The following is a 22057-nucleotide window of genomic DNA, read 5'->3' as shown; positions in this document are numbered from 1 at the left end:
TGAGTGAGGGCTAATCCTATCACCCTGGAGCTGAAGGTCTTTTGTCTTGTAGATAAGATGGCCCAGTCTTTCTGGGGCTATTAACAAAGGTGGGGGCTGTTTTCCAAGAGCATGTTTCTCCTTTTCTCATGCAGGGAGGTATCATATTCTGCCTTTTTAATATTTCCTAGAATATTTCATTCTTCTGGGAGAGGGGTGCATGCTAACTTCCTACCGTCTCCTGCTTGGGCAGGGGGTTGGACTAGATGACCTACAAGGTCCCTTCCAACTCTGTTATTCTGTTCTGTTCTAGGACTTCCCTGAATATAAACCAGTGTTTTGGTTTTTTTGGGTGATTTTTTTGCAACAGGCATCGAGAGAAATCACCATCCTACTGCTGGCTGTTTCCTTTCCCGCCAACCAATCAGGAGCCTCTCCTCCAGCCATGCTGACTGTGGACTTCAATTCCCAGAATCCCCCAGCCAACGCAGCCATTTCCCCAACTGGCTGGGGGAATCCTGGGAGTTGAAGTCCACAAGTCTTAAAAGTCGCCAAGGTTGGAGACCCCTGGCTTAAACGATAGTGCTTCCCCTTCCGTCTTTGAAATGAGCAAGGGGAAGGAAGATGGTGAACATAATTTCCAGTTCTGATTCTTGTCATGCCATCCCTTTTTTAAAATAGAAGCAATTGGGGCACTTCATTGGTGACTGATGGGGGTGTGAATCACTTCTTAGAACAAGATGTGATGTAGCAGAGTAAACTGGAGCAGATGCAATTATGGAATGAAGAAGTAGCTGATTGTTTTATTTAGTCTCCCCTTTCCATACTCTTTGGCAGAGGTCTTCAAACCTGGCAGCTTTAAGACTTGTGGACTTGAAGTCCACAAGTCTTAAAGACTTCAAGTCCACAAATCTTAAAGCTGCCAAGTTTGAAGACCCCTGGTCTTTGGGATCTAGATTAAAGCTATTTAAACAATTAAATCTATTCCTCGTGCAAAAAAAGAGACCTGATTGCAATCTATAGACAAGGAAAGTGTTTGTTAGTGTTGTAGGAAAGACAAGACTAGGCCAAGCTCTTCATTAATGTAGCTGGTATCCAGTAAGCAGGTCTCTAAAATCGAAGTGCTAAGTCCCTTGCTAAGAAATGAGACGTTATTTACAATTTATTTATCTATTAAAACTTGGATGTGCTACGTTCACCTATCAAACCAGGATTTAAACCAACTATGGTTCCAAAGTCCATACTTGAATGACTAACATACATAGAAATTATCTTTTTACGGCCTTGTAGTCCCTGTTCGGAGTATAGTCAGGGTGAATGGGTGGAGCTGAGCATTTACTGTCCGGATGCCCTTCCTGACGCCACAGGGAGTTCACAGTAGATATTTTTTTCTTCTTTGTGTACTAGGAGACAAACATCTGCCACTAGCTAGGATTAAACTCTCTAACCTTCTGAATGGGAGGCGAGTGTCTTCGCCACTGGGCCACCCCGCTGCCCATGACCACACATACATAAATCTCTCCCAAATTGAGAAATCTCCTGCTCACAGGGCCCCCACCTGCTGTGGTGGATGGAGTTGGCCATCCATGACCTTGGAGAGCACCTGAAGAGCAGAACTTTCACCTCTGTTTCCTTTGCCTTCTCAACAGAGGAGCAGCTATGGCGGAGAGGACCCTCGATCCCACCTGTGTCTCCATTGCCCTGGAGGACTCTGTCTGCAACGCTAGCTCGCAGGATGGCTCCTTCCTGACCACCCACCTGAAGAAGGTGGAGAACCACATCACGGAGGCTCAGAGGTTCTCCCATTTGCCCAAGCGGTCAGCTGTGGACATCGAGTTCATCGACCTGTCGTATTCGGTCCGGGAAGGCTCTTGCTGGCGGAAAAGAGGTAGGATGGCAGTCCCTCGGAGGAGGATGTTAACCCTGGCAGGTGCCAATCGAGATTGAAGGACATTTCTTCCATGGGCTTTGATGTCTGTAGGCATCTCTGCATGACGCACAGAAAGCAAAGAAGTAGTTCTCAGCTCATGACCATAATTGAACCCATAATTTCAGCTGTAGGTTTATTATTATTTATTTATTGGTTCGATTTATATGCCGCCCTTCTCCGGAGACTCAGGGCGGCTTACAATGCGTTAAGCAATAGCCTTCATCCTTTTGTATATACCTGCTTAGTAGGGCTTTTGGGCCCCCCTAAGCGGTGTTCTTTTTTATACAAAGTCATCTTATTGCCCCCACAATCCAGGTCCTCATTTTACCTACCTCAGAAGGATGGAAGGCTGAGTCAACCTTCAGCCTGGTGAGATTCGAACCTGCAATAATTGCAGGCAGCTGGTGTTACTTTAACAGTGCTTTAGTCTGCTGCGCCACCAAGGCTCTTTGTGACAATCATAAAGTAGTTCATCATGGAACTGCACCTGATTTTGCAACCTTCTTGAGGTGGCCATTAAGTGAGTCCAGTGTTCACTATGGGATGGTTTTTGCCAGAAGTATACGCCAATTTCCAGCAAAAACATCCTGAATCCTGTTCGCAGGATCTCGGGGTCACCGAAAACGGCCACCAATTCAGACTGGTTCCCAAGGACTCAAAAGGGTAGTCATATATCCGTAGGGTAGGGAGGAGACCACAGGACATTGGAACTTGGAAACTAAGTCCTTTTTTTGGGATCCGTTGTAACTTCAAATGGTCATTAAGTGACCAGTCCTAAGTTGAAGACTAGCTATATGCCTGCTGGAACAGCTCTGCCTCTTAGAAGTGGCTGTTTTGCTCCAGCATCCTTAAGTCAGTTCTGAGTTTGGTCCACCTAAGCATCTAACTCAGTTAAGGCTGATCATCTCCAATCTAGAAACTTCCACACATCCCGAGACTGCAGCTTCTGGTTATCTGAAGGCCAGCCTTTCATCCATGGAAAGATCTGGTGGAACCCAGAGAAATGACTCAAGATAGCTGGGATTCCTTCATCTTCCGTTCAATATCAGTCAATAGAAATGTATTGCAGTCATAAACCAGAGACCAGGACAGATAAAAACACTCAATAAATATTTAATTAAAAATTCTAGAATAAAATAATAAATAACAGATACAATCTATGATTAAAAAAAATCCAGTCTGTCAACTATACATGGTCTAACTCTACTAAAACCACAATCCATAAACTCTGTGGACTCCACAGTCAGTTTATTACTAAAAGGGAAAGTAATAAGCAGCGCAAAGGATTTGCCACATTTGTTGTACGAAAGACATGTGGAGGGTTTGACACGTGTTTCCGACGATTCCCCGGTGCTTCCATTCCATCTGAGGAAGATGGGATTTGTCACTGAAGATGTCCGATGATCCAGCATGTGAGATGAACTCTCTGTTGCTTGTCATGGAGGCCATAAACCTCTGAGCCTGACCGATGACCTAAACCCCCTTCTAAAGCCCTGAGATTAAAGCACCATGTAGGTAAAATGCTTCTGGACCCCTAGATGGACTCATAGAATTCCCAACTTCTCCTTGCAACTCAACATCCACTCAACATTCCCCACACCAGGGACACTGGAAATAACAAGAGTTGTTCCAGACATTCTGAGACTACAGCTTCTACTTATCTGAAGGCCAGGGGCTTGGAGAAGGTTTCCATCCATAGAAAGGCTGGTGGGACCCAGGGAGATGACCACAGGCCAAGATAGCTGGGATTCCTTCATTTTCCACTCCATCTGAGGAAGATGGAATTTGTCACTGAAGATGTCCGATGATCCAGCATGTGAGATGAACTCTCTATTGCTTGTCATGGAGGCCATAAACCTCTGAGCCTGACCGATGACCTAAACCCCTTCTAAAGCCCTGAGATTAAAGCACCATGTAGGTAAAATGCTTCTGGACCCCTAGATGGACTCATAGAATTCCCAACTTCTCCTTGCAACTCAACATCCACTCAACATTCCCCACACCAGGGACACTGGAAATAACAAGAGTTGTTCCAGACATTCTGAGACTACAGCTTCTACTTATCTGAAGGCCAGGGGCTTGGAGAAGGTTTCCATCCATGGAAAGGCTGGTGGGACCCAGGGAGATGACCACAGGCCAAGATAGCTGGGATTCCTTCATTTTCCACTCCATCTGAGGAAGATGGAATTTGTCACTGTGGATGACCGATGAGCCAGCATGTGAGATGGACTCTCTATTGCTTGTCATGGAGGCCATAAACCTCTGAGCCTGACCCGTGACCTAAACCCCCTTCTAAAGCCCTTTAGATTAAACCAACATTCCTTGAGATTAGTCAATGTAGGTAAGATACCTCTGGAACCTTAGATGGACAGTAACTCATAGAATTCCCACCTTCTCCTTGCAACTCAACGTCCATCCAACAGTCCCCCTACCAGGGATACTGGAAACAACAGAGTTGTCACAGAATGTGGTCACCACACCTACTTGTTCTCCGTAGCGTCACTGTTGCTGCAATATCTGAATTCATGTAAGATCTCTGCACAGGAAACGCCCATCTCTTTGCTGGTCACATTTTGGTCATGCCTGCCAGATCTGTTCGTGCATCCAAGATCAAATCCTCAAGGGGTCAAGACTTGACAGATTACATGTTCAAAATAGTAGCCTAAGGCTAGGATATCCAGAAGGACGGAATCCGGGGCCGTGGGAAAAGGTCCCTGAACTAGAGAATGGAATGGAATGGAATGGAATGGAATGGAATGGAACGGAGTAGAGTAGAGTAGAGTAGAGTAGAGTAGAGTAGAGTAGAGTAGAGTAGAGTAGAGTAGAGTAGAGTAGAGTAGAGTAGAGGAAGGAGAAGGAGAAGGAGAAGGAGAAGGAGAAGGAGAAGGAGAAGGAGAAGGAGAAGGAGAAGAAGGGACTCTGGAGGTCTTCTAGTCCAACCCCCTGCTTAGGCAGGAAACCCTACACCACTTCAGACAAATGGTTATCCGACTTCTTCTTAAAAACTTCCAGTGTTGCCCATTCACAACTTCTAAGTACAAGTTGTTCCACTGATTAATTGTTCTCACTGTCGGGAAATTCCTCCTTAGTTCTAAGTTGCTTCTCTCCTTGATTAGGTTCCACTTGTTGCTTCTTGTTCTACCCTCAGGTGCTTTGGAGAATAGCTTGACTCCCTCTTCTTTGGGGCAGCCCCTGAAAGGGAGAACTTCTGACTGCTTATCGTCCTTGTTATGAGCAGGCCCATCCAGGACCCCTGTCCTATCTCCCCTACTGGATAGAGCTGCAATCTCTCTCCCATTCTCATAACCCCTGAGGTTGATCATATCCTCTCCCTAACCCTTGAGGAGCTAGCTGCGGAGGCCCATGCTCCACAGCCAGCTTTCCTTGCACTTATCCAACCCAGGATCTACCCGTAGCAATAGAAACCACCAAATCCCTCTGGATTATTTTCTCTAGTGCCAGCTCACACAGTTCTCCCTCCGGGACCAAGCCGCTCCCATTGTTCTCTAGGGTGTATTCTCCCTAGAAGAAGAATTTGGGGAATTTCCAAGGGAGATTACATCAACGATGCACCTTTGCTTCCCAAATTAAACACCTCTGTATGAGAAATAGAGAACAGACCTGGTAGTTGATAACAGAGCTATTTGAGAGACCGGATTAGGAAATCAACCCACTTTTGTCGAGATTGGTTGTAATAATAGAATTTTGTGAGTCTGTGCCCGTGTCCTCTTATATCAGAGATCAGCAACCTGTGGCTCTGGAGCCGTATGTGGCTCTTTGGGCCCTCTGCTGTGGCTCCCTGTCAGGTGATCCCACCACTGGCTGGTCCCGCCCCTCGCCCACCCCTCCCAGTCACTCCTCACCTGGCCTGAGAAGGTAAGGGCGACAGCAGGGGATGGAGGAGCAGCCAGGGCAGAGACTGAGAGAGATACAGAAAGAGAGACATAGAGAGATACAAAGAGGGAGAGAGAGAGATATATAGAGAGATACAGAAAGAGCGGGAGAGAAAGAGACATAGAGAGATACAGAGAGGGAGGGAGGGAAGGAGGGGAGAGAGAGAGATGTCAAAAGGATTTTGTGATTCCCGGTGTTTTTTAACAACTGGTTCTCTGCCCTAATGACCAGCTAATGAGTAGGCGTGGCTAGGGGGGGTCATGTGACTGGTGGAAGTGAGTGACATTGACTTGGCCACGCCCACCCAGGTTTTGTGGCTCCCGGTGTTTTCTTTTCTGTGGGAAACGGGTCCAAATGGCTCTTTGAGTATTTAAGGTTGCAGACCCCTGACCTTATATCAGTTGTGGGTTTCAATTTCGTTTGCTACCCGTTTGCTCGTGGGCGTGCTTGTGCAATGCATCTGGGTGCGTCTGGGGGGGGGGCGGAGCCTCCCGCCACCACCGCTACCAGTTTGCCCGATCCGGGGCGAACCGGTAGCAACTCACCACTGCTTTATATCCCAGCGAATCGGGATATCGAGTCCTGCCTGGACTACCTTACAAGGTTGACAGATGTTGGTTTTAGTTGGGTTAGGATGGTCCTGGAGTTCAGCAACCTTGAACCACAAAAACTGGAGTTTTGGGTTGGTCACCAGGACTAGAGGTTTTTGGACTCGTGCTGGAGCCCATCTTCAAGGAACTTCTACCCGAAGGTAGAGAGACATTCTGGTAGAAAGAAGAAGTTCCCTTGAAGTCCGAAAGCTCAGAAGTCTTGTTGACCGACCCAGATTGGCTCCTGCAACATTATCCTGGGACGCATCCAGTTGCTTTCATTCGTCACAAAAAACAGGGCCTAGAAAAGATGAGATGTTTCATTAGAAAAGAGATAAAGAGCTGGGATGGGACTCACTGAATTAAGTCACTTGAAATGTTGGGTCATCTTGTCCCAAAGAAAGCTGGTATGGATGGTCTTGAGATTCCAGGGCTGGGCAGGAGGACAACAACAGTGGCCTGAATGGTGTCTTCAGTTTAGGATTTGCAATGCTTTTCAAAAGACGTTGCGCCCAAAAGTCTTTGTAGGAATTCATCTTGAAACTTGCTGCAGGCGGAATACGTGCTGTGCTTCTAAGCCAGGATCCCATTCCTGGTTTCATTGAACGTGGGCGTTGTGGTCTGCCAGCAGCCTGCGGACCTGGCAGCGGAGTCGGGCAGTGAGGAGGCTGGGGAGGAACATGGGCCAGTCCTGGAGTCTGGGAAAGGCCCGGATGAGGGCTCTGCGTCGGAGGCAGAGATGGGGCCAGGGCCATCAGGGAGCGATGCGCGGACTCCGAAGCCTCCAGAGTCAGACAGCAGAGAGGCAGAGGAACAGGAGGAGCCTGTTCCTAATGCACGTAAGAGAAGAGCTGCCAGAAGGCAAAAGCAGCTAAAGCAAAAGGGACAACTCAGGAGTAAGGCCAGGAGATGAAGTATTTATGCGGTGCCTGGTGGTGTGTGGTGTTTAGTTGTTAATTAGGGCGTTGATGGCCACGATTAAGTCATGCAACATTATTCTGGGACCAGTGGTGGAATTTAATTTTTTTACTACCGTTTTCTGAATCCTCATTCCTTTCCCACTCCTGGGGGAAAGATATTGCAAAATCCCCATTCCCTCTCCACTCCTGGGGGAAGGATATTGCAAAATTTCCATTCTCATCTCACTCTGAGAGGTGGTATTTGCCAGTTCTCCGAACTACTCAAAATTTCCGCTGCCGGTTCTCCGAACTGCTCAAAATTTCCGCTACCGGTTCTCCAGAACCTGTCAGAACCTGCTGGATTTCACCCCTGCCTGGGACACGTGTATCTGCCATCAGATTCTTTGTCCAAAGCCAAGGCAGCTTCCCAAGGTATGTATCCGAGGTGGATCTTTCCATCTCGGATGTGAGCCGAACAAGACATCCCTTCTCTGACCCGCTTGTCAGGCCCCTATTTCTGAGCCCAGGAACTGAAATTCTGAGTCGAGAGGCATGGAAAGGTTTTCCAAAGTCACGCTTGGCACATGCAAAAGACGTGTCCCTTGCCTCGTTCCCCGGGAAGAACCCCAGGCCAAAACGCTTCAGATTCTGAAGAGCAGCAGATGTTGAGAAGATGATAAATTTAGCTGCCTTCCATCCCCCTTCCCCTCCTCTCTGAACTCCCTGGGGATCCTTTCCCCGCGTGGGTGAGTAGCGGAACGGTTCCTCGGATATGAATCGGTGGGCAGAATGCAGGAGAGACGTAGGAAGCAGCTGCTTTAATTAGTCTCTTTTCAAAGGTGCCAGTTGTTAGTGCCCAGAAATAAAAGGAAGAATTGGGACTGCCAGGGGCTTAAGGTAGAAAAAAAAAGACTGTTTTGTGAAGAACGGGAAGGTGAGCGAAAGAGATCCGTTCAGAGACGGAGATCAGCTTTTGCTCCGATTAATGACAGTTACAGTGTTCCGGGATCGTGCGATCACATTTTCTGACTTTCCGACAAGCAAAACTCAACGAGGAAGCCAAGATTCCCTCAACAGCTGTGTTAGTAACTTACCAACTTAAAAGCCACTTAAACCAATGTCTCACTTAAGAACAGAAAGGTTGGGCTCCGTTGTGTTGTCGTACGTTGAGGACTAGCCTTACAAAAGAAGGAGGAAGGAGAATGGCCTGTTGTGGTTTTGCCACGGGGAAAACCCCATCTCGATAAATTGTTCTAAGTGGGACACACCCATTTCAATCATAAGTTGCTTTATGGCACCTCTTTTGCCAAAAGTTGGCTTTGGATTTAGTTGTTTTTCTGCACGCATTTCATTACCCAACTAAGGAACATCATGAGACTATGGTAACAGATTATCTAACTAGATAACACATAATCTGATAACAGATTATCTAACTAGATAACACAGTTGGATAATGAAACACCTAGAAAGAAACAACAAAGCTCAGACAATTCGATCCATCATCGATTATGTTGCAAGATGTCAACGCAATCACCGTATTGAAGAAACATTTGACCGAGATGGAGGGCGTTGGAGAGGCCCACCCTGTATCTTCACCCCAACTTTGGCGCCTTTCCCCTGATTAATGGGCTCCAAGGTGATGCCATCAGGAAAGGCAGTTGCCGCTCCAATTTTGGAAAATGTACCGCCAGATGTGAGTCATCGCATCTCATAAATCCTCAGAAGGCAAGGCAGACTTTTCGGAGACGATCTGATCGATGACCTCCTCTGATCTCACCATCCCGGAACCATGACATTGTTTTCGGATGCCCCTCAAGTTCCCTTTTATTTGGGTCAATTCGTCCCTGGGTACGTGCCTTTTTTAACCATGACCGCAGCCAAGGGATGCTTGGTGATGCCTAGTCATTCTTCACCGTAGGTTTTTTTTTACCCCAGGGATGTCAAACCCCGATTTCATCGAGGGCCACATCAGAGTTGGTGACCTCAGGGGGGCTAGGATGGGCATGGCCAACTTTTTTGTTTAATTGAAAAAGTTTTACAAGTACAAATTTTCCCATTCCCCCCCCTTTCCCTCCCTAGCCCTCCCCTCCTCCCATGACTTCCCCAAGGTGAAATCCAAATCCAAATCATATTATATCATACTTTACCACCCTTCTATTCTCCCCCCTGTGTACTATACATGTCTACATAACATTGAACTATTCTACCCCCTATATACTATACATTTCTACACAACATTCAACTAAAGGCTATCTGGTACTTCCTAGTTTGGTATTTATTCGGCACATAATCTATCCATTTCTTCCACTCCCATGCATAGGTCTCTTGAGTCCGGTCTTTTAAATATGCTGATATCTTCGCCATTTCTGCAAAACTGGCCACCTTCAAAGTCCATTCTTCAATAGTAGGCATAACATCTCTTCCAATATTGACCAATCAGTAACCTAGCTGCTGTCACCATATACAATATCGATTTTGTTTCACCCATTGAAAAACCCTTAACTATGCCCAATAAAAACAATTGAGGAGAAAATTGGAGTTGGCATGGGCCAAGTGTCGGGGGCCCAAGTGCTCTGCCAGCAAAACCGTAGCCTCCCGAGCTCCATTTTCAGCCGTAATGGCCTCCTGCAACCCTCCGCCAGCGTAAACAGAGCTTGGGAGGTCCATGCGCAGTCGCCAGGGATCCGTTTTTGGCTGCAACGCACCCCCTGAGCTCCATTTTCACTGGCAGACGGCTGCAGATCTGGCCCGCAGGCCTTGAGTTTGACACCTTGGTTCTACCAAAACGTGGAGCAGTTTAGCTCCTTGCTAAAGCGGATGCCCCCAAGATAAGCATGGTAGGACCTGATTAGTTCTTTGAATGAGAGACCACTGAGAAAACTCCGGAGCATGGCTGGCTGGGAAATTCTGGGAGTTGAAGTCCGCAGGTCTACAAGTTGCCAAGATTGGACATCGCTGCCCCACAGCTCAGGCTAGACATGGAAATGGAACAGAGGTGGGTTTCAGCAGGTTCGGACCAGTTCTGGAGAAACGGTAGCGGAAATTTTGAGTAGTTGGGAGAACCGGTAGTAAAAATTCCAACTGGCTCTGCCCCCATCTATTCTCTGCCTCCCAAGTCCCAGCTGATCGGGAGGAAATGGGGATTTTACAATAACCTTCCCCTGGAGTCGGGTGAGAATGGAGATTTTAGAGTATCTTTCCCCTGGAGTAGGGAGGAAATGGGGATTTTACAGATTTTGCAGTAACCTTCCCCTGGAGTGGGGTGGGACTGCAGATTTTGCACTATCCTTCCCCTGGAGTAGGGAGGAAATGGAGATTTTACAGTAACCTTCCCCTGGAGTAGGGAGGAAATGGGGATTTTGCAGTATCCTTCCCCTGGAGTAGGGAGGAAATCGGGATTTTGCAGTATCCTTTCCCTGGACTAGGGAGGAAATGAGGATTTTACAGTATCCTTCCCCTGGAGTAGGGAGGAAATGGGGATTTTGCAGTAACCTTCGCCTGGAGTGGGGTGGGAATGGAGATTTTACAGTATCTTTCTCCTGCCACGCCCACCAAGCCACACCCACAGAACCTCTAGTAAAAAAAATTTTGAAACCCACCACTGAAACGGAAGGTAACTTTTCAGCAGAAAGGAAGGTTTTCTATCTTAAGAAAAGCTCAAGAAAAGCAAACTCAGTGGGCTTGTGTGTCCAGAAGTCAACCTCTACTCAGAGGAGTCCCATTTCTTTCCACTTTTTTGCACAACCATCATTCCACACACCGTGGCACACCCAAGCCACACAACCCCACCCCATCCCACCCCCCCATTATGGTGTCATCCAACCTCAGAATTGGCCTCGCGCTCTCAGGTACCTCCAAGGAGTTCCCGGAACTGTAAATTGGGAAAGAATGAAAGCTTGGGCGAAAAATAAACAAGTGAGAAATCCATCACGGTCCCTTCCTTCATTTGAAGGAGTGCCCATTGACCCCGTCTTCACCGCTTTGAGCTCTGCCTGCTGCCTGGAAGCTGAGCTGGATCAGGTATCCCAAAAGTAACTGGACTTTTCTTGCGTTTTTTTTTCTTTTCTTTTCTTTGAAAACGTTCCGGTTTTCTTCAGTTCTGTGAGTTCCACCGGCTGAAGTGAAGGGAACCGAAGAAGCTCCTCGAATGAGAAGCAAAACGTTTTCAAAGGAAAAAGAAAAAAAAACTCCAAGAAAGTCCATTTGCCATTGGGGGGAAAAAAGCATGCATTGTGAGCAGCCCTGAGTCTTCGGAGAGGGGCAGCATATACATTGAATTAATTAAGTTAAATTAAATTAAATTTTTGGGACAACCATGACCTGGATTAATCCATCCATCCATCCATCCATCAATCCGAATAGAGCTGGAAGGGACTAGGAAGGGACATCTAGCCCAGCCCCCTGCTCAAGAAAGAGACCCTCCACCATTTCAGACAAGTGACTGTCCAAGCCTCTTTTTAAAAGCCTCCAGTGATGGGGCACCCACAATCTCTGGTGGCGAGCTGTTCCACTGGCTCATTGTCCTCAATGCTAGGAAGTTTCTCCTTAATCCCAGGTTGCTTCTCTCCTTGATTCGTTTCCATCCGTTGTTTCTTATCCTGCCTGATACGGATGACTGAGCATCTCCATCGGCAAGCTGGATCAGGTGGACCACATGGGAGTTGTAGTCTGGATGCAGGATGGGAATTGTAGTCTGGATGCAGGACAGGAGTTATAGGGTGGGATCACGATGGTTGTGCCAAAATAGTTTGGATGCAGGGCGGGAGTTGGAGTTTAGATTAGGGGTCACCAACCTTTCGGATCTCAGGGACCACTAAATTCATAATTTTAAATCCCGCGGACCACTAATATGATCTGCCTAATGACCGGCTGGGTGGGTGTGGCTAGGTGGTCATGTGACTGGGTGGGCGTGGCCACCTCAATGTCACGTCGAGAGGCGCCTCGCCAGCCTCTACTCGCCCCCCCCTCCCAGCCCCTCCTCGCCTCCCCGCCCGGACTCCTTAGAGCCCCAACAGGAAGCAGTTGTTGGAGCTAAGAGAAAGAGTTGGCAAAACAACTCAGTTCAATTTGGATCTGACCGAGAAGGAGGCTCAGCAGAAGCACCTCACTGAGGACTAGGAACATAGGCTTTCCAAGCAGAGGGAAGACCTGTGGGAGTGCAAGGCCAGGTACCGGCGCCTGGAGGCTCAGCGGGCTGAGATGGTCAGCCAGTTCCAGGCCATGATGCAGTCCCACTGGAACGAGGCCCTCCGGCTCTTTGCCACCAGTGATGCTTCCCTCCAGCCTTTGCCCAAAGCCCCACACCAGGAGGCCGAAGCAGACCCCGAGTCAGAATTTCTTCCCCCCTCCAACCCACACAAAAAGAACCCAAAGGGGGAGACTCTCTGCAGCAACACAAACATTCATTGCACATATCCGTTGCAGGGCCCGTAGTTTGGGGACCCCTGATTTAGTGCAATATAAAAAAATGCAAATAATTTTTCTGCAGACCACCAAAATTTTCTCACGGACCGCTGGTTTAGATGCATAATGTCAGGTTGGACAAGGCTGTTCTGGGGCCGGAGAGCAGGCAAGAGGGGACACATGTGGCAAAGGGACACATGTGGCAAAGGGACACATGTGAACGCAAGTGTGCATGGTGCATACGTGTGAAGCGCATTTTCCTTTCTCTCGGTTCCTCGGCTGAGAATTCCTGAGTATCGCTTGGCAGATCCTACTGGCCTCTTCTCTGCTGACATGCGCAGCAGTGCGCCAACATCTGGTGCGCTAACCCAGGGAGGTCAGGAGAGAGAGAGAGAGAAAGAGAGACCCATGACTTAGGGGCCTGTCCGAGTCCCGTGGGAACCTGGTTTGAAACGTCCCAGCGCTTGGGAAATCTGGCCTCGCAGCTCTCGTTTTGCGGGAACCCATTTCTTCTTCTTCTACACGTCAGAAGCTGAGAACCGAGGGCCTTTGAGCCGCTCTTTGGCCCCGGCTCAAAAAATAAAAAACGAAATCCAATGCTGCAGAAAAGGCTGGGCTCTCTGCTGAGCAAGATTTGCAGCTGGCAGGCGTGAGCCAGCCAGCGAGACAAGGTTACTGCCAGTCAATGAACCCGAGTAGCTGCCCGCCTCCCTCAGCTGAGTGGCAGCGTTGCGGGGGAGGAGGGGGGGGCGTGACGGCCCAGGAAGGGAGTGTGCACAAGGTGTGTGTGTGTGTGCGTGTGTGGTGGTAGGGAGGTGGGGTCTCCAAGCATCCTCCACGCTGACTGCAGAACAGGCTTAGAGCTTTGCAAAAAACCCACTGCGGCTGCCGTCCTTAGAACCCCCGAGGAGGCATTTGCTGCATACTGCATGCATGCTGCATGTTTAGCATGGACGAGGCTTAATCTTCAGTGGATTCAACACCACCACCACCCGTCCCTCCCTCCACCACCCGTTCTCAGCACCTCTGCTCCAGTCTAGAATGTTCTCCAGCCCACCAGAGGTGGGAAGGGGCTGTTTTCTGAGCAAATGGCCTCAGAAGCAGAATGCAGAAGTGACCAGGAGTTAATTTTTTCCAAGCAAAATATTTATTTTACGGTTCCCATTTAAGAACCGTCCCTCATCCAGAGACTCTGGGCGGTGTCCGATAAAATATTAAAAGCATAAAATAAAAAAATAAAATAAAATAAAAAACCCAACCAGCATACAAAATTTAAAAGTTCCTTACTGGAACTGCATTCTTAATTTATGCCTTCTTTCTTAAATATAACGTGAATAGTCCAGCTCAGCATTTTATCCTCCTGAAGCCCCTGAAAGCAAGCTCTTTTTCCTCTTACGCTGCTGTTTTTCTCTCTTTGGTGAATTTTGGAACCGGAAAAGGAGAGAAGCAGAAAATAGCTTTTGATTTACCATCTCTCTCTCTCTCTTTCTCTCCCTCTTTCTGCCTTTCTCACTCTTTCTCTCTTTCTCTTTCTCTTTCTCTCTCTCTCTTTCTCTCTCTCTCTCTTTCTCTCATTCTCTCTCTCATTCTCTTTGTCTCTGTGTCTCTCTCCTTCTTTCTCTCTTTCTCTCTTTCTCTCGTTCTCTCTCTCATTCTCTTTCTCCCTCTTTCTCTCTTTCTCTCATTCTCTCTCTCTCTTTCTCTGTCTCTTTCTCTCTTTCTCTGTCTCTGTCTGTCTCTGTCTCTCTCTGTCTCTGTCTCTCTCTCTCTCTCTCTCTCTCTCTTTCTCTCTCAAAATTTCATCTCTCTCTCCCTCTCCCTCTCTCCTCCCCTATTTCTGGAAGGGCAATGAAGTAATTAAAGGGCAATTAATAAATCTCGATTGCATCGATTGCCCTGAATAGAAAAGGCAAAATGGGGACAAGAAACTTTATGGATCTTTATAAGAAACCTATTTCTTATAAAATAGATAAAATACATATTTATATGTATAAAACTTGAAGACTTCAGGAGTTAGAGCAGCATTAGACAGAATCGGAGCCTCAGGAACGGAGCCTGATACATTTGTAAGCCAGTATTTTGCTTGCTGGAGGATAGTTATATAAATTAAATAATCCAATAATTTTGGTTTTGGGGCTTTTGGCACTCACGTCATAGACATCAAGTTGAACCTTAGATGTTCCAGCTCCTGTATTTAGAGCGGTGTTTCTCAACCTCAGCAACTTTAAGATGGGGTGGACTTCAACTCCCATAATTCCTCAGCCAGCCATGTCCAGAATTCCCCAGCCAAACCATCACAATTCTGGTCTGTGACTGCAATAAAAGATGGTAGAACTTCATCCTTTCCCTCTGGATGGTCCTGAACCAACAAAGGGAATGTAATGTTGATGCTTTGGTTCCCTCTAGTGGTGGTACCCTAGAATTGCTTCAGATGGCTAATTTGATCATTTATTTAGGACAGGGTTGATTTCTGGAGATGCAGGGGCTTGAATCCTTGAGTGACAATCCAGAGTGACTGGCAGTTGCTCTCCTGAGCCCACGGGAGCCAGCCTTCCATTAGCTCGCCACCGTTCTTCACGTGGGAGGAGGAGACCCCTTTGGTGGCTCGTGACAAACTTGAGAACGGATCACGGATGAAGAGGGCACCCGATTGAAGGACAGAGAAAACACGAGGACCTAAAGCGTCCCTTTTCCTTTCCGGCACTTCTGGTGCAGAAAAACCCATTAACCAAGCCCGAGCAACACGAAAAATATGGATTTTTCCATTTCTGATTTCATGCAGTTAAGTTTCCGCAAATGCTCCTTTTGGCGTGGAAAATAGCCCTTATCGATCGACTAAGCACTCAATTGTGCGCGGTAGGCGAATCCTGTGGTCTTCAGTAAATGTTCTGGATCACGTCTGCCTTATATGCGCCCCCACCCCCCACCCCACAAATCACTCGCGGTGATTCTAAGTAGCTTACAGAAACAAATGATGATAAAGTTTATCCATTCAGTCATGGATAACTCTCGGCGATTTTATGGGCCAGGTCTCTCCCAGAGAAGTAAAACCCCAGGACAAATAAACCCCTGACTCTCCGGTGACAATAATCAAAGCCACCACTTGATGGTTTCCGTATCACTCTGGGGTCTCCAGTTCCATTAGCAAAATCATGACTTTAGGGCAGAGGTGGGTTTCAGCAGGTTCTGACCAGTTCTGGAGAACCGGTGGTGGAAATTTTGAGTAGTTCGGAAAACCGGTAGTAAAAATTCTGACTGGCCCTGCCCACATCTATTCTCTGCCTCCCGAGTCCCAGCTGATCGGGAGGGAATGGGGATTTTGTAGTAACCTTCCCCTGCCACGCCCACCAAGCCATGCCCACCAAGCCATGCCACGCCCACCAAGCCAAGCCCCTATAAGATTTATAACATCTTAGTTCCAATCTTATTCCCATAGGGATGATGTTCCACAGGGATGGAGCCACCACGGAGAAGGCCCTTCTTCGTTCCACCAGGTGGGGAGATTTAGAATAGAATAACAAAAGTTTGAAGGGACCTTAGAGGTCTTCTAGTCCAACCCCCTGCTTAGGCAGGAAACCGTACAATACTTCAGACAAATGGATGTCCAACATCTTCTTAAGAACTTCCAGTGTTGGAGCATTTACAATTCGTGGAGGCGAGTTGTTCCACTGGTTAATTGTTCTCACTGTCAGGAAATTTCTCCTTAGTTCTAGGTTGCTTCTCTCCTTGATTAGCTTCCACCCATTGCTTCTTGTCCTGCTCTAAGATTTATAACATCTTAGTTCCAATCTTTTTTTTTTTAATTTGATTTATATGCCGCCCTTCTCCGGAGACTCAGGGCGGCTTACAATGCGTTAAATGAGGACCCGGTTTGTGGGGGCAATAAGCTGACTTTGTATAAATATACAAAAAAGGATGAAGGCTATTGCTTAACACATTGTAAGCCGCCCTGAGTCTCCGGAGAAGGGCGGCATATAAATCAAATTAAAATAATAATAATAATAATAATAAAAAAAAATAGCCTTCATCCTTTTTATATATTTATACAAAGTCAGCTTATTGCCCCCACAAACTGGGTCCTCAATTTACCTCCTTAGAAAGGATGGAAGGCTGAGTCAACCTTGAGCCTGGCGAGATTCGAACCTGCAGTAATTGCTGGTCTTAATAACAGGGTGCTTTAGACCACTGTACTACCAAGGCCCATAGGGATGATCTTATTCCCATAGGGATGATGTTCCACAGGGATGGAGCCACCACAGAGAAGGCCAGTGGTGAAATCCAATTTTTTTTACTACCGGGAAGGATACTGCAAAATCCCCATTCCCACCTCACTTGGGACCAGGCAGAGGTGGCATTTGCCGGTTCTCCAAACTACTCAAAATTTCTGCTACCGGTTCTCCAGAACCTGTCAGAACCTGCTGGATTTCACCCCTGGAGAAGGCCCATCCGATGGACTTCCTTAAGAGAAGAGATCTATAACATTTTATTTTCAATTTTACTTCTGCAGGAATGATATTCGACAGGGAGAAGAAGAAGGCCCTTCTTCTTGGTCCCACTAGCTGGCTGAAAGATACGATCAATGAATGAAAAAGCCCATCGCCTTTGCTCACCGAGACCACTCGAGTACCTTTATCTCCCTATTCTCTTTTCCAGGATACAAGACCTTGCTAAAATGCCTCTCTGGGAAATTTTGCCGTCGGGAACTGATTGGTATTATGGGACCTTCTGGAGCTGGGAAATCCACCTTGATGAACCTCTTGGCTGGATACCGGTGAGAAAAACGCTTCCTTTGTGTGGAAACAGCTTGATTTTTCATGGGAAGATTTGGTCCTGTATCCTGACAAATGCCCAGATAACCTTCTTCAACATCTTCGGGTTGATTTAGGACAATCCTTGGGTGCCTCAAGGGACGCGGTGGCTCAGTGGCTAAGACGCTGAGCTTGTTGATCTAAAGGTCGGCAGTTCAGCGGTTCGAATCCCAAGTACCGCGTAACGGGGTGAGCTCCCGTGACTTGTCCCAGCTTCTGCCAACCTAGTAGTTCGAAAGCAGGTAAAAAATGCAAGTAGAAAAATAGGGACCACCTTATTGGGAAGGGAACAGCGTTCCGTGCGCCTTTGGCGTTGAGTCATGCCGGCCACATGACCACGGAGACGTCTTTGGACAGCGCTGGCTCTTCGGCTTTGAAACGGAGATGAGCACTGCCCCCTAGAGTCGGGAACGACTAGCACATATGTGCGAGGGAACCTTTACCTTTACGTTGGGTGCCTCATTGCCCAGAATAACAGTGAAATAAACTGGAGACCTTCCCGACTCCAATTCTGAGTTTAAACCTTCCAGAAGTTAGTGGAGGAGGCAGAGACCCCTTATCTCCCTGCTCAGCATCCTCTCTCTGCTGGTCCCCCCAAGCCTAAAACTAAATTCTAGCCAATGAAGAAGTGAGCAAAAAATTTAGGCTCTCCTAAGGAAAAAAAATCAGTGTTCAATCCCAGAATTCTCAGAAATGGCTGTGCCGGTTGTGAAAATCTGGGAGTTGAAGTCCATATAGCTGGAAATTGCCACTGTTAGGAAATTCAGCTTTAAATCCAAGGCAGTCAAGTTTCTAAGGCAGAGGTATCCAACGTTGGCAACGTTAAGACTTGTAGATGTCGACTTCCAGGATTGGCTGGCTGGGGAATTCTGGGAGTTGGGAGCCCACAAGCCTTAATGATGCCAAGGTTGCGCGCCATCAGGTCTAAGGAGCATCAGCTCTTCAACCTGCCACTTTCTGTATTTCTTACTTTCAGGGAAACGGGCATGAAAGGCCAAATCCTTGTGAACGGACATCCAAGGGGGCTGAGGACTTTCCGTAAGATGTCGTGCTACATTATGCAGGACGACATGCTGATGCCTCATCTCACCGTGAGGGAAGCCATGATGGTGAGTGGAGGAAAGCTTGCAATCCTGGATCCTTGGTAGTACAGGGGTTTAAGGCACCCTGTTATTAAGCCGGTTATTAAGACCAGCTGCCTGCAATTACTGCAGGGTTCGAATCTCGCCAAGGCTCAAGGTCGACTCAGCCTTCCATCCTTTCCAAGGTAGGTAAATTGAGGACCCAGTTTGTGGGGGCAATAAGCTGACTTTGTATAAAATATACAAAAGGATGAAGGCTATTGCTTAGCGCATTGTAAGCCGCCCTGAGTCTTCGGAGAAGGGCAGCATATAAATCAAATTAAAAAAAAATAAAATTAAATCGTTGTTGTTGTTAGCTGTGAAGTTGTGTCCGACCCCATGGACAACATTTCTCCAGGCTTCCTGTCCTCTACCATCCTCTGGAGTCCATTTAAGCTCACGCCGACTTCTTCAGTGACTCCATCCAGCCACCTCGTTCTCTGCCGTCCCCTTCTTCTTTTGCCCTCAATCGTTCCCAGCATTAGGTTCTTCTCCAGTGAGTCCTTTCTTCCTTCTCATTAGGTGGCCAAAGTATTTATTAAATATTTAATATTTATAGGAGCCTGGATAGCTCAGCAGACTAATGCATTGTAATTTAACTCCAGTTGTCTGCAATTAGTAAGTTCGAATCTCGCCAGGCTCAAGGTTGACTCAGCCTTCCATCCTTTCTAAGGTAGGTAAATTGAGGACCCAGTTTGTGGGGGCAATAAGCTGACTTTGTATAAAATATACAAAAGGATGAAGGCTGTTGCTTAGCGCATTGTAAGCCGCCCTGAGTCTCCGGAGAAGGGCGGCATATAAATCAAATTTAAAAAATAAAATAAAATAAATAAATAAATAGAGACCTTCAACTGATGGGAGAAATGGGATATCGTTAGGGGGCACCTCACCTCCGGAAAAAAAGGATGCTGAACCCAGGACTTTCCAAACCAGTTGCCCCAATAAGTCTAGAACAGGGGTCGGCAACCTTAAACCCTCAAAGAGCCACAAAGGTCCTAACAGGAAGCCAGGTTCCCCCATCATAGAGTCTCCTCCTAGCGCGGCATTCCTTTTCCTCTACCTGTCCTAACTGAAAGCTCTATCAATTGTAGAGCTGACCAGAAAACCCGTCCTTTGCCATAGAGTCTCTTCCTGGTCCGCCATGCTTTTCCTCCCCATAACCGGAAGCTCCTCTCAAAATTGTGGCGGCGACAGGGAGCCGCAGCAGAGGGGTGAAAGAGCCACATGCGGCTCCAGAGCCGCAGGTTGCTGACCCCTGGCCTAGAAGCAAAGCAAAGAATGAGATCCTTTCTTTTTCTCCACTCAGGTTTCAGCCAACCTGAAGCTGAAGGAGAAGCAAGAAGTGAAGAAGGAGCTGGTAAGTTGGCATCCTCGGTTGTCTGTGAAAGCTCAAGAAGTGGAGGTGGGACATTCAGCCACGCAATGAAGCTCTTTCTGGCTGGTTTGGATTCCTAGCAAGTGGACGGATGGATGTTCTCCCATCTCTTCAGCTTACTCATCTGAGAAGGGCTGTGTTGTGACCTAGGCCCAAGTAGTTATTACCAAACACAATCAGTCCTAAACAAACATATTTTATTAGAACAGCTGAGAATTACTTCATTCTCAGCTTAGTCCCAGTTAATTCCAAAACAAGTCCTTCAGAAAAAATCCTTTGGCCTTATCACAAACCTTTGTCTTCTTTGGCACCCTGCCAAAGGCTTTTCTTGGCAAAGCCCCACGAAGTTCAGAAACAAGAGACACCGACAAGAAACAAATGTAGCAACGTTGCTTTCCTACAAGGAGCCCAAGAGCCTTTGCTGCTCTTTTAAGCCTTATGGGAGGGGCCAATCATCTCCTGGCCTTACTCCTGAGTTGTCCCTTTTGCTTTAGCTGCTCTTGCCTTCTGGCAGCTCTTCTCTTACGTGCACTAGGAACAGGCTCCTCCTGTTCCTCTGCCTCTCTGCTGTCTGACTCTGGAGGCTCCGGAGTCCGTGCATCGCTCCCAGATGGCCCTGGCCCCATCTCTGCCTCCAACGCAGAGCCCTCATCCGGGCCTTCCCCTGACTCCAGGACTGGCCCATTGTCCTCCCCAGCCTCCTCACTGTCTAACTCCACTGCTAGCTCCGCAGGCTGCTGGTGGACCACAACAAGCTGTTTGCAGCTGACGCCTTGCTAAGTCAAGTCTAAGCTAAGACCATCGTTGACAAGCTTGGCTCTTCCCAAACTGGTAAACGTAGCATCTGGTCAGGGGGTCTTGGCAGAGTCTGGGGTCCCCCATAGCTTCCTGTCTAAGAGAGGGAATAAGGAAAGGCTGAAATTGGAGTCACTCAGTAGATGTCCCAGGGGACTGAGGTTTGACCTGAATTGGTCTACCTCTGTTGAGATGTCCTTCATGACACTGTGTTTCTCAAATTTAGCATATTCAGGATGAGTGGACATCAGCTCTGAGAAGTCCACCAATCCAGTGGACCAGTGACTTTAAGATGGGTGGACTTCAGCTCCAGAAATCCACAGATCCATTGAACTGATGTCCTTAAGATGGATGGATTTCCTCATGCTGGCTGAGGAATTCTGGGAGTTGAAGTCCACAGTTCTTAAAGTTACTGAGAAGCATTGGCCTAAAGGATGGGTCATGGCCCATTTCTCATGGGAATTCTTTTCTTGCAATCAGGTAAACGAGATCTTGACTGCCTTGGGACTCCTGGAGTGTGCCCACACCCGAACCTCCTCTCTCTCTGGAGGACAACGCAAGCGACTTGCCATCGCCCTTGAGTTGGTCAACAATCCTCCAGTCATGTTTTTTGACGAGCCCACCAGGTAAGTGACAGACTACCCACCTCTGGTCCCTGCCTACATCTAGAGGACTGTGACCCCATCCTCTCGATCCTAAGCCTTGTTTGATCTTACAGAACATTGGTGAGAATGTTCCAAGAAGTTGGTGGGATGTTGAGGCAGGATCAGACCAACGAGTAGAGAAGAACTTGTAGAAGAAATCAAGAATGCTTTGGGTTCAGTGCCAGAATCGAAAGCTTTTTTTTTTATTTATTAAAATCCCATTTACCCAAGACAGGGGAAAAAGAAGAATGACTGTTATAGAAATGCACAATGGAAACACAAAAGTTGCAATTGTGCCACAGGTCTAGAATTCCACCCCCACCCCAACTCTGTCCTTGTGCCCATTGCCCACAGCTGTTTTGTCCCCTCTTTCTCTGCCTCTCCAGCGGACTGGATAGCACGTCCTGCTACCAAGTGGTCTCCCTCCTGAAATCCTTGGCCCAAGGGGGCCGCACCATCATCTGCACCATCCACCAGCCCAGCGCTAAGCTCTTTGAAAAGTTTGACAAGGTGAGGCCTTCCGCGAGACTCCCAGGAGCCAACTTTCTCAATCGAGCAGTGACCGGAATGTCACGATGGTGGCCGAATGGCGGGAGGATGCCTGTAGGGCTCAGAATCT

The 22057-nt window shown here is 47.6% G+C and overlaps 1 protein-coding gene across 4 annotated transcripts in view; it reads left to right on the top strand.

Annotated features, from left to right (window-relative positions):
• Positions 1-22057, top strand: part of ABCG4 (ATP binding cassette subfamily G member 4) — a 41906-nt gene that overhangs the window by 6653 nt on the left and 13196 nt on the right. For all 4 annotated transcript variants that reach the window (XM_087875962.1, XM_087875961.1, XM_087875960.1 and 1 more), the window contains exons 2-7: positions 1629-1867; positions 17349-17466; positions 18480-18612; positions 19931-19981; positions 21275-21420; positions 21825-21948. In XM_087875962.1, the coding sequence (XP_087732088.1) occupies positions 1639-1867; positions 17349-17466; positions 18480-18612; positions 19931-19981; positions 21275-21420; positions 21825-21948 (801 nt within the window). In that variant the 5' untranslated portion in view covers positions 1629-1638. The remainder of the gene's footprint in view (positions 1-1628; positions 1868-17348; positions 17467-18479; positions 18613-19930; positions 19982-21274; positions 21421-21824; positions 21949-22057) is intronic.

Source organism: Pantherophis guttatus, chromosome 9 (genome assembly GCF_059756535.1).
Source record: "Pantherophis guttatus breed Tessera chromosome 9, ASM5975653v1, whole genome shotgun sequence".
NCBI lineage: Eukaryota > Metazoa > Chordata > Lepidosauria > Squamata > Colubridae > Pantherophis > Pantherophis guttatus.
Note: the sequence above shows the minus strand (reverse complement) of the source record. Positions and strands in the feature narration are given on the sequence as shown.